The 17,608-nt window shown below is 39.1% G+C and overlaps 2 protein-coding genes across 4 annotated transcripts in view; both read left to right on the top strand.

Moving 5' to 3' along the window:
* The first annotated feature begins 2,596 nt into the window (after window positions 1-2,596).
* Window positions 2,597-17,608, top strand: part of CPNE1 (copine 1) — a 33,755-nt gene continuing 18,743 nt past the window's right edge. Inside the window, exons 1-2 of one of the 3 annotated variants that reach the window (XM_072631369.1) lie at window positions 2,660-2,692; window positions 8,573-8,625. The gene's annotated coding sequence lies outside the window, so the exon portion shown is untranslated. Of the gene's footprint in view, window positions 2,693-8,572; window positions 8,626-11,490; window positions 11,623-17,608 lie in introns of those variants that run through there. The other 2 variants (XM_072631367.1, XM_072631368.1) reach the window with 2 other exon arrangements.
* Window positions 11,502-14,646, top strand: RBM12 (RNA binding motif protein 12). The gene has a single exon (XM_072631366.1). It carries the CDS (start codon window positions 11,502-11,504, stop codon window positions 14,130-14,132), a length of 2,631 nt encoding a protein of 876 aa, XP_072487467.1. The 3' UTR covers window positions 14,133-14,646.

The raw sequence follows: 17,608 nt of genomic DNA, 5'->3' as shown, positions 1-17,608 counted from the left end.
GTTTTTCTTGCTTTTTCAAAGTGGGGAGAGAGAGGTGGGAGAGAAAGGGTAAAGATTTTCATTCATCAAAAAAAAAAGAATTTAATTAAAAAAAGAAAAAAAGGGACGTCCCTTCTTTGATTAGGAGGGGTCTATGGGTAGAATGCGGTATATACTCTCTGATATGTGGATTAATTTTGCTGAACTGCTTTTCTCTCTTTTTTATTCCTTGTTAGAAAGGATGACTCTGTAGGTAGGTAAGAACAGAGATATATTTGGACAGGGAGGTAATATGAAAATAAAACATTTCAATGGAGTTTAATTTCTAAAAATGAGTGCTCTTTTGGGTCTGGTCATTTGAGCAACTGCAAATCCACTTAAAACTCTGCTATCTACCCCAAATCTATCTTGTTAAGGGTAGCATGATAGTCTTTGTCAAATTCTTAGTCCCAAATTCCACAATTATCTGTTATTCACCTCCTCAACCTACCATGAGGTCAGTCTTTTGCTATTTTTCCCCATGAAGTCTTGATGACCCCTGATTTATCTGTCTTTCCAAATATTTACAAACCATCCTTCAAATGACATGCTATTTTTTTTCGAAAAATCAAATTTTTTCTTGGGCTTATAGTTAGAAGACTCCCTTCTTCTTTTTTCTTTTTTTGAAAACAGGACACTTCTGCTGTCTACATCCACTCCCCCAGCACCACTTTCATCATTCATAATGGTTTGTAAGGCATCGCTGATAGCAGTTCAATGAGCACTGTTCATCCACATGCTCTTTCTAGACCTGGGTCTAGAGTTCATCCAGACTTGGCCACTTGAATCTACTAGGGACAGTTAGGCACTGTTATCTTACCATTTTCTGATGTATCTTTAGTTTAAACCTTCTGTTGACAGTTTTTTTGTCCTAACCTCAGTCTGAAGCCAGTCGTCTTGGTGGAAATAACAAAAAACAAACTAAGCGTTGAGCAGTTCTGCCTTCCCTCTCACTTAATACTATTACATTCATCCTGATCAGTAATCTTCTCCTTTTTTTTTTTTAAGTTGAGAGAGGCTGAGAGTTAGGGAAAACCTGAATTCAAATCTAGCCTCAAAAATTTATCCCTCAGCAAATCAGTTAACCGCTGCCTGCCTCAGTTTCCTCATTTATAAAATGTGGATAATAGCACCAACCTCCTAGGGTTGTTGTGAGGATAAAATGGAATAACATTTATAAAGCACCATGTAAATGTTATAGTTGTTTTTAAAATTTTCCTCTTGCCCCCAACATTGCTAAAAAAAATCATTTTGTGCTTACCCTTTATCACCAATATCAGCGCATTGTGTGTATGTGTTGGGGTGGGGGAGAGTTTAGGTCCACACATAACAGAAAAATAGGGACACAGAGAAATTTAAAAGATTTAAACTTAAAATAGAAAAGTAGTTTTGGATCTGAGTCTAAAGATGTAGTTGCAAAGATACAGTCTGATATACCAATCATGTAAGGCCCAAGTTAATGAAATGTATCCAAGGAGATTTAGAACTGCACTGAGAGAAGACATCAAGATGGCCCGTGTCCTTCTTAGCCCTCCAGAATCTCCACTGAATCGACCACCTGCTATAAGCATCTTAGTCCAGTTCAGATCATGTCTAGAACTATAGAGAGCCCTATCTGTTCTTTCTGCCTCTTGGCTATACCTTTTCCAATCCAGCTTTCACAGTGATGCTCAAGTAATCCTCCAAATAACCTATTTTGAGCCTTTAATTCCTTTGTCCAAAGGTCTCATTTGGCTTCCTTTGTCTGACATATAAAGCCCTCAGCCTGGCATTCCAGGTCATCTACTTTCTGGTTCCAACCCACTTTTTTTTCAGCCTAGTTTTACACGCAGCCATCATCAACCCCACAAATACCAGACTGCCACGTGCCATTCTGGGCCCTGGCGATGACACAAACAAAAATCAAACTACCTTCAAGGAGCAGAGTGGGGCAGGGGGAAGGGGAGAGCAGCAAGTACATGCAAAATTGAATACATACTTTATGTATACAAAATAAATTTTTGGGTCGGAGGGCACTAGAAGCAAGGGATCAGGAAGGCTTCATGCAGGCGTTGCTTGAGCACCATTTTGCAGGAAGCATCCTAGAAAGCCGAGATGAGGAGTGCATTCCAGGCACTGAGGAACTGCTAGTGCAAAGGCACTGAGGTGGGAAATGGACAGACACAGGTGAGGAAGGTCCATGAGCCTCTGATTTTCCCTCAAGTGCTTTAATATTGTTTGTTTTCGTGTTCCAGCTCTTGTCACAGCGCTTGGCCCATAGTAGATACTTAACCAATGTTCAGTGTATGAATGGATCCTTATATCGGTTCCGAATGGTGCTTTGGCCACTCCAAAATCCACAGTATCCACTTCGCCGCTGTACTCCAGAGGACTGAGAGCATCCCAGCCTGACCTCCAGTGCGCCTGCTCCACTGGCCTGAGGCCCCGCCCCCAAGGACGTCGCCCCGCCCCCAACTGGAGCGCGGAGCGGCGCAGCGCGGCGGCGGCCATTTTGTGCAGCAGCGACAGAGGCGGCGACAGAAGCGGCGGTGGAGGTGGCGGCGGAGGCGGAGGCGGCGGCGGCGGCTGCGGGATCCGGGGACCCCGCTCGGGCTGGGGCTGTCGGCCGCGGGGCGGAGACACTGGCGCGGGGGGTAGCTCGGGTCTGGGCTCGGGCACCGCGCAGCTCTCCCCGGTAAGACTCCCGCAGCCCCGGCGCGGGCGGGCGGGGCTGTGCGGGGCTCGGGCCGCCCCGCCGCGACCGGGGCTCGGCGGGGCTCGGGGCGGGGCCTTCGGAGGCCGCGGAGTCCGCCTCAGCCCCCCACACAAAGGGCCGGCAGTCGGTCCGCGCCCGCCCCCGCCCCCGCGTTGGAGCCGGGGCCCGGGCCGGGATACTGCCGCGGAGCTGAGGAGAGGGGCCGCAGGGACGACGCCCGCCGCGGCCGGAGCCTCGGGGGAGGGAGCCGGGAGGAAGGCCGCCCCCTTGGGCCGGATCCGGGGAGGGAAGGAGGCAGGCTTGGTGAGGCCGCGCCCGGCCGCGGATCTGCGGCGGGGCGGCCACGAGGACCCCCCCTCCTGGGGGGCGGGGGTTGTAGGAGGACGCCCCCTGTGGCCGGAGCCGCTGCGGGAGTTTGGAGGGAGGACTTGTTCGGGCGCCTCCGTGCACTGGGGCGGGTGTGGGGGCGGGGCACGCGAGGGGCCCCGAGCTCCCTCTCGGAGGGGCTGCGCAGCTGGCCCGGACGGACGGGGAAAGGGGCGATGCCTGGAGCCGGGGAGGGCCCTGTCTGTACTCGGACCTGAAGGAGCCTCGTGTTTTTTGTGTTGGGGAGCTTGCGTTGAGTTTGGGTGCCGGGGGAGGCTGAGAGTGAGGAGAATGCTGCTGTGGAGTACTGTTTGTGGGCGGGGGGACGGACACCTGTGCACCGAGTGCTAGAGGCTAGGTTGTCTGCGGTGTGGCGGTACCGAATTCTCTGGGGTGGGGGGTTTGCCACGAGGGGAGGGGGATAGCATAGTGAGTCCTCTCCGCGTGATTGCAGGCACTCGATTAAAGATTTGGGCCGTGCTTGCGGGGCTAGTTCAGGGTCTTGTCTGGTCCATTGATACCTGATCGGAAGGCATCTGATGGAGCGTTTTCTTTGAAATGTTCTGCTTTTGCTACGGTTTCAGAGTTCTGGCTTGCTATTAGTAAATGGTTTGAAAAGTTAACTTTGTAAAAAAATTCGTTACGAATCAATAGTGTTTGAACTTACTGAGTAGCTTAGGGACTTAATAGATTTCAAACGGCTTTCAGTCTACAGTTTTTTATTACGAGACTAGAGTTAAAGAAATCTCTAGATCTTTGGAAACATGATGGCCTGGTTTGTGCTTGCCCCTCGTTACGGTAGTTCTGGAAGAATGGGGAATTGCGAACTCAGAAAGCAATCATGACTAGGTGTTTTTTTTCTGTTTTCATATTTTCCTGGCAAAAATAATTTCTGGGAACGTTGAATAGTGATTACATAGAAGTGTTATAGGTGGTTTACATATTTGGGTTGTAATTATTTGTAATCTAAAATTTTCAGAAAATGAAATGCTTTTCTGTTTGTATGGTGACAATGTACTTAGTTTTTTTTAACTGGTGCAGTTTAATTTCAAAGAATGCTTTAATGTTAGTGTTTTTTATATGTAACATTAAATTTGGATTTCTTTGTTGTAATGTCTTTTTTGCTTTCTAACACCAACTTTTTTTATCGGGGTGAACATGAAGCTGCAGAAAATTTTCCAAAGCTTTAATTAACTTGAATATTCTGAGAGCAGGGAACCATGGGCTGTTTTATCTCGTTTTTAGGCTTGACGTTTTTATTACACTGTGTAGAGAATTTGGGGGACCTTGGGACAGGCAAGAGTTGTGAAGTCTTTCAGTTTTAAACATTGAGTAGGGGGAGGGGGTTGAGTGACTGGCATCTGAATAAATGCTAGCGTTTAAGATTGCTAGTCTGTTCGATGTCTTTTCGACAGGATGTAACTGCACGATCCAATTTAGTTGAATTCTTTAAAGGATATTTATGTAGGGAGAAGGTAAGTATCAGTGGTATCTGTTTTACAGAGGAAAAGTAAATTATTTTAGTTTTTCTGTGGTTTTATCAAATCTTTATATACTTTCATAGATAAATATTTTGGTATGCTTTGAATTTAGTACAAATACTCAATGTGTAACAGATGAGTTAATCAAGTTTAAAACCAGCAGTCACAGTAAATGGGTCTACCATAGAATTAGAATATTTCTTAGAAGTATATATGAGTTGGAACTTTTTTTACTAATTATTTTTACTCTAAAAAACTTATTTTTTATCCTTAAAAACGAAAAATGTTTTGTAGTGCTTTTTGTAGATGGTGTAAACATTTAGAAATACTGCTTTTGACAACTGACCTGTTGCTAATGGAAAAAGTGTTGGAAGCTGCTAAAATCCCAGCATAAAATGTGACCCATTAAGGGGGACAAAATAAGAGCAGTTATCTAAATTATAATTGTTTTGCATTCTTCTTGTAATTGTCAGAAGTTTTCGTATTTACTGATTATAGCACTTGGCTCATTCTCCTTGTCTCTCTCTATGGCTCACTTACCTTTTTTGGTGTGATTTTGAATTTTCCTTTTTGTTTCTTTGAGATCTAATGTGAGATTGTTTTGTTTAGTTGTGATGCCTACTGGTTTTGGTGGATGGAAACTGTAGTGCTGAAAGTAATTCAAGTTCGCTTTTGTGGTGCCTCTTTGTATTTGAGAAAAAGTGGAATTGTCAGGTTGAGTAATGGACCTGCAAACTACATACCTCAATATTCTATCTTCTGCTTGTGATTGTGAAGATAAGTCTTTTTTGTGCTTTTAAAATTCTAAACGAATCTACAGTTTATTTTCTAAAAAGTTTTATTGAAACAATGGTGTCAAAACTGAAATAGATGTTGATTGTCTTAGCTTGTAGTTGAAGCAAAAGTGAAATTGGGCAGAACAAGTTATCTACATAATTGAAGTTTTATTTGATGAATTAGCAAGTCATAAATATATTTAATTTTGTATTAAAGTTAATTGAAACTCAATTTGAGACTTTTGTTTTCCTTTTCCTTTTAATTTTTAAAATAATTTGTGTTTAGAAGTTAATTGCTTTTTTAGTTTTATACACTTGCTCTTAAAAATGAAATAATATTTTAGAGCTTCGCTAGCATGAGTTTCTCATTTTTAGAGGCCTGAATGTATTTGGGAATTGGGATTTAGGACACCAAGGAAATGATTTTGCTTTCCTTGTCCTTTGAGAATATGATGATAGCTCCATGGACAAATCAGCTCCTTTTTAACTTTGTGTTTCAAAACAAAAACAATTTAGAAAATCTGTGTTGGCAAAGATACTTCATTCTTTAAAAAAGATCTGTGATTTCATTGGTGTCCGAATTCTTTACAGCAACACAGGTCCTAGCCCATATATAACTTAAATAGTTGCTTATAGCCAGCACCTATTAGTTAACTGGTGATGAGCCTTTCTGAACTTAGCCTGGTCCACAATTAAGAGCAGAAGCAGAAATGCCAGAATATGTGCAAATTCAACAGCTTTTTGCCTGGCACCTCTAGTATATCACCAGGACCAATCTAGGCAAAGTTGTGGTCTCTGTAGTTTGTAATCAATCTAGTTTGTATCTGCCAGTGTCCTTTCTTAACAGATAGCACTTATCAGAACAAGAAAGGCATTGTTACTTTTGCTTGGTGATGGTTTGACTGATTAATCTGAGTGTGTTTCAAGGTATAAAGTTTCATATGAATTGTATTTTAAGCTTTTTATCTTTTCAGTGAAAAGTTTTATCCCTTTAGAGTTTTAGAGTGTCAGCTCTGAGATCTCTAGAGTCTAACCCCATAACCATACTAAGGCCCAGATATGTCCAAAGTCCCACCTTGAATTGTTTGCAATTGATGGGACCCAAATTCAGATCTCATGATTTATAGTCAGCAATTTCAGGTGTCATTGGCCTGGTGGGAAAGAGGTATGGAGTGAGGGTACATTTTTTTTTTTTTATTTGCTACTAAGGAAAAACTTGATTTAGTCCTTTGGGGGAGAATGATGTAGTCTGTAAGGACAATCCATGCTTGCCTGGATGAAGCTGCTTAGTTTCTGGGGATAGAGGACCATGTATCAGAGATCTCTTTAAGACCTGGAGACACAGGTCTGTTCTCTCAAAAGTTAATTCCAGTCTTTGGCCTGAACTGCTACTCTGACTACCAGCCATGGCACATTTGGTTTGTTTTTTGCTAGTATTTAGTATTTTTATAATAAACCCTCTCTCCTACTCTCTTTGGGTCAAGAACTATCCTTTTGATTCTGTTATTTTTTTCTAGTTAACAGAATTTTTGACAAGAATGCCCAATAATCCCTTAATGGATTTAGCAACATGGGAAATTACCATATAATAAATATGAATAAAATAGTGTTGAAGCTACAGTGGTCTGCTTGTCATTTCAACCAGTTTTATTATATTAGGGAAAACATAATTTTTGCAGTAAGAAACATGAATGCATTATAGACTCAGCATTTCATATTTTTAAGAAATAATTTTCAGTGATCTGATTTAATCACAGTTGCTTACAACTTTTGTCTTTGTGGACCGTGGAGCCAAATTAGAAACTATCAGAAGAAAATACTGATGCAGTATAGACCCATCCTCATTAGGCATTGCTTTTATTTAAGAAGTGCTAGTCTATTCAGTTCCTTCTTCCTTTACTCTCTTTGTATTTGCTGGCAGAGCTTACTAAATGTGGCTTTTAAGATTTATTAAACTTTTAAGAACTTAATTTGCTGTGTAATGACTATCAGAAAAATCAATTAGCATACTATAGAATTAATATATGTCCATGTAATTGCATTTTAAATAACATTTCTGCATATTCCTCAATCACTTTGTATTTACTGAGTTATGTAAATTTTTGTAGTATTTCATAATACATCCATTAATTGATGGTTTATTTGTATAAGTGATGAGCTATTATTTAGTTTGTGTCTTGGGTTGTTTAGAATGATGTTGGTAGAATATTCTTGGATTAGAATGTGATTGATTAGCTTTTGAAATATTTAAAATATCTTCTATTGTACATCAGTAGTAACAAAAGTTAGTTATTGGGTTTGGTTTTGAATGGATTTAGGTTAAAAATGAGCATGATTCTAGTAAGTCGCGTTTTCTCATGGCTTATCATTCTTCCCAAAGGACTGTCTTAATCACTTTCTGTAGTTTGCTTGAGTATCGCCATAATACTGATTAAGGAAATGTGAATGAAAGATGCTTCACTTCTGATTGTTTTGGAGAGTATTCTGAAGTTTCTTGTAGATACTTTGGAAACAGATCTAGATATTTTGGGAAAATCAGTTTCCACAGAATTTTGAATCTCAGTGCAATTTTTGTGTTATAAATTCTCAGAACTGAAATCCTTATTGACTTTATGCTTATGGTGTTGGCTGAAGTCGTGGTTTGTGTGAAAGCAACTGTTGAAGAGTGGTTAATACGAATTTCCTAAAATTCCATGGAGTTGACATAATTTGCCTACTGAAGTGATGTTATTCTGAGTTTTAGTAAAACATTTTTATCTAGAATTTAGTGATAAACTGTAGAGGCTGGCCTGGTCTAAGCAATTATAATTAAAATTTACTGGACTGTTTCTTTGTGGACAAAAGGAATCATATTCCTCCTTACACTGCTTTAAGCTCCAATCCTTCAATCAGAAAAGCAAATGTCGTGTGAAACTAAGCAAAATAAATGTTTTAGTTCTCAATCACTTTTTTTTTTTTTTAGGGCAAATCTATAAAAAATATCATTCATTCTTACTGAATACAGACACTAAAACTTGAAAGCACTATTAAGTAGTAAGTGTGTGTGGGTTTTGGCACGGTTCATCTTTTGGATGCTTTCTAGTTGAAGTGCCCAGTGGTGGTTTCAAACTTGAGCCTTCTTAATAGACAGTTCATTGTGAACTGCAAATACTATTTTGTGTGTTTCCTACATTGATTTTTGCCTCCATTTATTCTTTATTGCAGTCTAAAAGTTGGTTTTAATTGGTTGCCCACAGGATTGACTTGGCCTCTGCTACTTGTTAAGAAAATACATCTGTTGTTTTTTCAGGTAAGAGATTTTTGAATTGAAGGTTTGTTTATCTTTAAGTTAAAACAAGGTAGTTTAAATAACCTTAAGATTTGTGTAATATGCAAATTGGTGTGTCTTAAGCTTTTTCTCTTTGGGGAGGGAGGAGGGATGTCTAGGTGCTTTGTACTGCTGGTGTAGATTCCTTTGGGATCAGTTTTGCACTGCTTCGGTCCTATGTGCCTAAATGCTACATTCCTAAACGTTGTAGAATAAATAGGTTCCTCTCTCCTTCCCCAGTAAGTAGTATTCTAGATCCATTGAGATGTAGTTGCTTTTGATACTGGTATAAATCTGCAGATTCTTTAGATGAAGAGTCCTTAATCCGGGGTTCAATGTTTTGATGATTGTTTTGCAATATAATTGATTTTCTTTGTAATCTTATGTATTTTATTTTATGTATCTAAAAACAGTATTCTGAGAAGGAATTCTGCTGAAGGGTCCTGACAACAACAAAATAAGAATCCCTTGCTCTAGAGCTATTGTCATGTATTTTTAAGCCCAAATCCTTTTTATACACGAGGAAACTACAGTTTGGACGAGATTAAAGGGCTTGTTCAAGTTCACACTAAGTTGCAGAGCTCTTGCTCTTTCCTCCCTCCTCTCAAACCTGAAAGATGATTGTTTTTTCTTGTGTTGAAGGCTTAGCAGGGAAATTTTGTGTTCTCTAGACTTCCAGAATTATTCTGGTTGTAGTCCTTCAGCAACAATCTATTTCAGCACAAAGGTTTTTGCAGAGAAATCTCCTGTGGCATGTGTTTATTAGCATATTTTTGCCTTGTACAGACTTTCACTAGTTTCCCACCTGTAGCAGGAAAAGACTGGTACTGTACTTTGTACGGCACTAAGCCCTGTTTGGTTTGTGTGTCGTGTTTGGGGACCACATTGGGCTACTATTATGTACCTGTACCCGGTGTAAGCTAACTTACACTCAGTTGGTATTTTTGATACTTGGGTTATTCATACTATGTCTTATACTGGCTATTTAATTGTCTTTAAATAAAGTGCAGTAATATAGAGGGACTCAGCATGCTTCTTTAGTTAAAGACATTTAATTCACTTTTTTAAAAGTTCCAGCTGATAGTTAAATAACTTATTCAAGCCAAAATATATATCTAAAATTAGAATTTAATAAGAACTATCTTTCAAAGTTTAAAAATAAAACATTTTGGAGCAGATACAAAAAGCTCTTCCTTCCCATCATTATTCAGATTTTTTAGGTTGTTTTATATTTTATTGCAGGGTCTATAAAATATAAAACCAAAACAGTAATATTTTCCTTTTATATGTAGTCATCATAATAATGAAGAAGCTCAGCATGGTATCTTGTTGCACTTGGTCAATATTCAGGAAATTTCATTATAAAGAATATTGTTAATAGAATTATGGAATTGTAAAGCTCAAGGGATCTTAGAAGAAAGCATCTAGCCCAGTAAGGAAAAGAACTCAGAGCAGTTAAGTGAGTTGGCTGTGTCACAACTAATTTAAGGGGTGTATTATATTTAAGTTGTTCTTTTACAGCTAGAGTGATCTACATAAAATTACTAAGTTTCAAAACTTTGATATTTCTAGTCTTTAGAATAATGGTGATATTGACACTATTGAAGTTAACTGCAAAATAATATTATGCTGTCACAGCCATAAAAACATTTATCACTTTGCAATTTGCTCCCCTGTATTTAGCGTTATAAAACCAGTGTTTCCAATGTTTGGAATCTGAAGTGCCAAAACTTGGAATATCAGATACTTGTATTGGAGGGTTACTTTACCCTTTCTGGCCTTGAACTTTTAATTTAATTTTTAATTTAAAAAAAAAAGTACAGTAGAGCCCTGCTACCATGTAAAGCAACCTCTGAGTTCTGTAGACTCTCTATAATTGTTATCCCAATAATAGCTTATCTAGACCCTTCTTCCCTCTTTCCATCAGGAGTCATTCTGAGAGGACATAGTAGAAACAGTAAAAGTAAAATCCACCCCCTCCCCCAAAGAACCCACAATATTCAGAATTCTTTTTTGTGGAGGGGATTGGGATGGGTGATTGGACCCGTGGTTTAACCAAAATCGTTTTACAGTGACTAGCATTGTAGCAGGGTTCTCCTGGAAATTGTTTTAGATGTTGAATCTCTGCAGAAATCAGGAGTGCTGGGATTCAATACATTTATTGTCATCTCTTTGGGGTTCTTTAATTTAACATTGAGTAAATTGCTTAGTTTTACTGACTATAGTTCTGAACAGATTGCGCAGAGAACTAACTTATAACTAGTTCTCACTTAAAATTTGTCTGAAAAGTTCACACTGTTAAGAACCATTTGTAATCAGTACTGCATAGTTCCTCAGTTCTGTTACATTTAGATTTTAGGAATTGCAGTTATGCAAGATGTCTTAATAGTCCCAAGAAGTTGCCAGATTTATAGGGAGGGCAGTAAGCTGTATTTTCTGTGGTGCCTTATTTAAAGGTTATTCCCATGATGGTTAAAGGGTCATTCTCATGGTGAGAATTATATGTTTCCTTAAATGTCACTAAATAACTGGTAGTCTGTATGATAAAATTGCTGCCTCTTACTGTTTTTGTTCTGATACTTTTGGGTCTTTGGACTGAACTTTTAATCTGTGTTTCTATAATGTATTTTGGAAGTTGAAATTGTGGTGGTTTTAACTGTTAAATACATAGCTTTCCCTTTTTAGAAAGTAAAAAAAATAGAATCTATATTAACACTTGTGTTAGCTTGAGGAGATGTTTTGAGTGCCTAATATGGGTAGATGGTGATTCTACTAGCTAAATAAATGGTATGACAAACAGTAGTCTGACATAGCCGTTGCCTTTTTTCATCTGCAGGTGTGTGTTATTTCAGCGCAGCATGGCTGTGGTCATCCGTTTGCAAGGTCTCCCAATTGTGGCGGGGACCATGGACATTCGCCACTTCTTCTCTGGATTGACCATCCCTGATGGGGGCGTGCATATTGTAGGGGGTGAACTGGGTGAGGCTTTCATCGTTTTTGCCACTGATGAAGATGCAAGGCTTGGTATGATGCGCACAGGTGGTACTATTAAAGGGTCAAAAGTAACACTATTGTTGAGTAGTAAAACTGAAATGCAAAATATGATTGAACTCAGTCGTAGGCGTTTTGAAACTGCCAACTTAGATATGCCACCAGCAAATGCTAGCCGATCAGGACCACCTCCTAGTTCAGGCATGAGTGGCAGGGTAAATTTACCTACCACAGTTCCCAATTTTAATAATCCTTCTCCCAGTGTGGTTACTGCAGCTACGTCTGTGCATGAAAGCAACAAAAATATCCCTACATTTTCCACAGCCAATGTAGGAACAGCCCCTCCAAATATCGGGGCTTCCTTTGGGAGTCCAACATTTAGTTCAACTCTGCCTAGCACAGCATCCTCCATGAGCACAGTCCCACCTCCCCCCATTCCTCCAATACCAGCAATGCCCTCCTTGCCACCAATGCCATCTATTCCTCCGATACCTGTTCCTCCTCCTGTACCTACACTGCCTCCTGTGCCTCCCGTACCCCCAATACCTCCAGTGCCACCCATGAGCCCTATGCCACCTCTGTCAGGAATGCCTCCTTTGAATCCACCACCGGTGGCACCCTTACCTACTGGGATGAATGGATCTGGAACAGCACTGAATCTGAACAGTAACCTGAACCCAATGTTTCTGGGTCCTTTGAATCCTGTTAATCCTATTCAAATGAACTCTCAAAGTAGTCTGAAGCCACTTCCCATCAACCCTGATGATCTGTATGTCAGTGTCCATGGGATGCCCTTTTCTGCAATGGAAACTGATGTCAAAGACTTTTTCCATGGGCTTCGTGTAGATGCAGTGCATTTGTTGAAAGATCATGTAGGTCGAAATAATGGGAATGGATTAGTTAAGTTTTTCTCCCCTCAAGATACATTTGAAGCACTGAAAAGAAACAGAATGCTGATGATTCAACGCTATGTTGAAGTCAGCCCGGCCACAGAAAGACAGTGGGTAGCTGCTGGAGGCCATATCACTTTCAAGCAGAGCATGGGACCTTCTGGACAGACACACCCCCCTCCTCAGACACTCGTCAGGTCAAAATCGCCTAGTGGGCAGAAAAGGTCAAGATCGAGATCTCCACATGAGCCTGGTTTTTGTGTGTATTTGAAAGGTCTACCCTTTGAAGCAGAAAACAAACATGTTATTGATTTCTTTAAAAAGCTAGATATTGTGGAAGATAGTATTTATATTGCTTATGGACCCAATGGAAAAGCAACTGGTGAAGGTTTTGTAGAATTCAGAAGCGAGTCTGATTATAAGGCAGCTTTGTGTCGTCATAAGCAATACATGGGGAATCGCTTTATTCAGGTTCACCCGATTACTAAAAAGGGAATGTTAGAAAAGATAGACATGATTCGGAAGAGGCTACAGAACTTCAGTTATGATCAGAGGGAGATTATTTTAAATACTGAGGGAGATAACTCACCAAAATTATGTGCACATATATCAAATATTCCATTCAACATTACCAAGATGGATATTCTACAGTTCCTAGAGGAAATTCCAGTGGATGAAAATGCTGTACATATTCTTGTTGATAATACTGGGCAAGGGTTAGGACAGGCATTGGTTCAGTTTAAAACTGAAGATGATGCACATAAGGCTGAACGATTACACCGTAAAAAACTTAATGGAAGAGAAGCTTTATTGCATGTAATTACCCTAGAAGACATGAGGGAGATTGAAAAAAATCCTCCATCTCAAGTGAAAAAGGGGTTAAAAATTTCATTGCCAGGTAATGCCACAGTGCCAGGAATGCCAAATGCTGGAGGTGATGAGCATGCTTTCCTGACTGTAGGCTCAAAAGAAGCAAACAATGGCCCTCCATTTAATTTTCCCAGTAACTTTAGTGGGTCAAATGCCTTTGGCCCACCACTTCCACCACCAGGATTAGGAGGAGCCTTTGGAGATGCCAGACCTGGAATACCTTCTGTTGGAAATAGTGGCCTGCCTGGTTTAGGTATTGATGTTCAGGGTTTTGGAAGTGGTCCCAATAATTTAAGTGGACCATCAGCTTTTGGAGGAGCCCCTCAGAATTTTGGAAATGGACCAGGTACTTTGAGTGGCCCCCCAAGTTTTGGAGGTGGCCCTCCAGGTCTTGGTAGCACTACTGGACATTTGAGTGGGCCGCCAAGCTTTGGTCCTGGGCCTGGAGCACTTCATATTGGGGGACCTCCTGGATTTGGAACTACTTCTGGAAAACCAGGTCCAACAGTTATTAAAGTTCAAAATATGCCCTTTACTGTCTCTGTTGATGAAATTTTAGATTTCTTTTATGGCTATCAAGTGATCCCAGGGTCAGTGTGTTTAAAATACAATGAAAAAGGCATGCCCACGGGTGAAGCAATGGTTGCATTTGAGTCTCGGGATGAAGCCATGGCAGCTGTTGTTGATCTAAATGACAGACCTATAGGCTCAAGAAAAGTCAAACTTGTATTAGGGTAGCTGTTCATGTATACTGTTTGTAGGCTAGATCTTCATAGTGCTGTGATTAATGCATCAAGATTGTTTTCTTAGTATTTCCAGGTTAGAACCTGTGGATTGTTTAAATTGCAAATAGATTGGTTTCAATAAGACAGAGAGCACTGGTTGACTGTTTACAGAATTGCTGCAAGGATAAATGTTGCTGTATGTTCCAGTAGAGCTGTATGGGGAGAACAGAAAAATAATTTTGGCTCACCTTTAGAGAAACCATTTGTTAAAACTCAAATGACCACGTAATGCTTATCAAGGAGTCTAGATTGGTTTTATACCATTTGGGATGAAGAAAATAGAAATGTATTAAGATTAAGTCAGCAAAGCTCTTGATGGGTGCTATTGCAAGCCATTGTAAAATAGAAGTTGGCTATTAGATTTTTTTTGGTTCAAAGCTGGACAGATTTGCTTTGTTATAGGGTCAAAGCTTTGTCTAAAGTCCTAATTTTCTTTTGCAACCGAATAAAATCTCTGTGTATACAGATTCATTGTATGTACCTTTATTGCTTCTCAAAGGTTCTTGATGTATAGACAGTTGTGTGTTTAGAAAGTTGCTGCTTTATTTGCCTAATTGACTCCTTCCTATGTAATGAGCAGAACTGTTTTATAAAAATCCAAACGGAGTTTATGTTTATAACTTTGAACACAGATTCCCATTGTCACAATTATAATTGTGTGGAATAAGACTTTTGCCACAGAAGTAAGTGTCCCAACCCCCTAGAGCAATTTTGGCTTGACCATCAAGTCTTAAGTTTAGTCAGTTTTAAATTGTCCATTTACTTAGATACACCATCAACAACCACAAAAAACTTTGTAATCAGTGTTTAAGATGCTTGATTTGGTTTGAACTTCTAGCTAGCTGAGATGGACTAATGGTGCTGATATGTTCCTTCTTATTCATTTATGTGAAATTTTGGCCCGTAAGAGAACTTAAGGGACTAGATGAGGGATCCTTTCAAAAAGAATAAGCGTTATATAGAGAAAATTAAGTCAATCAATGTCAGCAGTAACTCATTAGAATTGCTTGATGAGCTGGTCCATAGATTGACAAGTAGTAGTTTTTGCTTGAATTCTATTTTAGAAGCTTTTACTTTTGCAGTTGTTTGATCAGGAATCTAACAATTAGTGTGTCTTCATACAGACAAACTACAGCTGCCAGAAGGGAACTGGATCCCCTAGGGTTCCTTGCCTTCTGTTCCTTTGGGAGCTAGGGCACTCTGAGGCAAAAACAAACAAAAAAAAACGAAAAAAATGGAGCTCAGTTTAACAAGAGTCCTAGCCACTGAAATGCCTGGGAGCATATTGGTCACCATTGCCCCAAAAGGCACCTTTATGGCCTCTGCTTTCCTTCCTTCACAACTTAACTAAGAACCCTGGCAGAGGTGTTATATTACTGTATAGTATCATAGCCTTAATGGAGAACGGGAGGTTGGAGAGATCATGAGAAACAAAATTTTTTTGTCTCTTACAGGGCACTTGTGTCTTGATTTGAAAAGTCCCCAACATTCCTTGCAAATCAGTGTGCTTAAACAGCAGCCTTGAAAAGAATTGTTTTCCACACAAAATAGTGCCTTTTTGGTGTTGCATGTCAGTGGTAGCACTGAAATAAAGTGTGGTGTGATTTAGAGATACAAGTGGCAACAGTTTTATTCATGTGACCATTAAGAGTTTTGAAAGCCTGTTCAACACTACATTCTTAGCAGATTTGACAGCACAGGATTTTTGTTCAGGGAAGGGGTTGTACAGACTTGTATTCCAATCAAGAGGTGACTGCTTTGTGGATCTTCTGGTAATTCACAAGTACAAATTTGCTTTGACTGATCATTAGGTGTTGCCTCCTCAACTTAAAAAAGCAATACGATGGTTGTATATACTGTTCAATTTAAGCCTCTGTTAAGTGATTGTATTTCATTCTGAAGACGAAGTATAAAACGTCAACAAACCATTTTGGAGTCTAATTTCAACAGCAAATCCCCTTCTCCTCCTATTGGAACGTTGACTATTTTCAATACCAGAAATATAGGTTATTTGAATAGGAGATGAAAAATGAGTCTTTATGCTTATTTTTTCAAATTTATTTTGGTTCTGTGTTCTTAACATTTATTTGATTAAATGTTTTACACCTTATTGTAGCTACTTGGTTATTTTGACTTGTTTTTACACTTCAGATTAAAAATACTAAAAAGGAAAACCTGGTTTCATTATTCATGAAATTAAATAGTGGAAACTAGAGAAAACTCTAAAGTTTGGTTGAATCACAACATACTTTTCTTGTTGTGAAATGTAATTAAATGCCTGCACTCTGGAATTTGATTTTTGTGTATCTGAGATTTTTTTAAAATTAATAATAGTGCTAACTGATAAGCATTTTGTTTATCTTGTTTTGGGCATTGGAGTTTTAGTAAAACGTCTCTAAAATGTGTTCTGTGAAACTGTTCATACACCTTTTCCTTCGGATTTTCTAATGAAGTAGGTTTGTGTTGGAAATGGATTTATATTATTTCCTTTGATTTTTGTCATAAGTTTTATATGGTATGAAGGCTTTGTAAAGCTTTTCTCAAAGCTGTGTGCATTTGTAAACACTATCATGATATTTTCAAATTCCTGTGTAACTTTTATTTTAGCGTTGTATTTAGTGAATTGAAGAGAATCTTTCTCATTAGGTTTGACTTTTTTTGCATCTGGTTAACTAGTTGGTGCGTTTATTTCCTTTTGCTTTTTAAAGGGGTTAGTGACATTTGTGTAAAATGTATTTCTGAATACGCCAGTCTGTAAATTTTACAGAACTCTTAGGGAAACATTTTGCTCACATGCAGAATTTGGATTTTTGTTTTGTATACACACTGTAGTTGTACATAACAATCATTAGTGACCTTTTCTTTCTTTTTCAATATAACACAGTATTAAAACATAGTCGATAGCTTTTTACTGCCAGTTGTCAGGACATCTATAATAAAAATTCCACTTGCAGTTTTTTTCTTCAAGATTCAGAGAAAAATTCAAGGTAGTGTGCCATTCTTTACTTAGCCCATTGCATGGACCTCTAGGTCTGTATTAAAAAAAGAAAGACTTCACATTTATATATTGAGAAATACCAGCCCATTCTGTGGAGTCTTATACTTCAGATTAAACTAGGGATGCATCTAATCCCTAGCCGGCTTCTTTCATTCTTTAATTGAACCCCAGCACTACTCATACTATTTGATATTAGAGAAGTGCTTGTTAAGGAGTGAAGAAAACACCCTAAAATTGACTCCAGTGGAGTAGGATGTTATCCTTAAAGGGGGTAGCTTTCCTGAATGAAGTTGGTTATGAGATTCTTTTGAACAACATTCCAAAGTAGCCACTTTATGCTCTAAGCTATTTCCAATCCTTGAAAAATTCTCCGTTTAAGCTGTCATGTTGGTCGTTCTACAAGAATTTAAACTGGTAAGAAACCAAATGCT

This window comes from Notamacropus eugenii, chromosome 1 (assembly GCF_028372415.1).
Source record: "Notamacropus eugenii isolate mMacEug1 chromosome 1, mMacEug1.pri_v2, whole genome shotgun sequence".
NCBI classification, from domain to species: domain Eukaryota; kingdom Metazoa; phylum Chordata; class Mammalia; order Diprotodontia; family Macropodidae; genus Notamacropus; species Notamacropus eugenii.
Note: the sequence above shows the minus strand (reverse complement) of the source record. Positions and strands in the feature narration are given on the sequence as shown.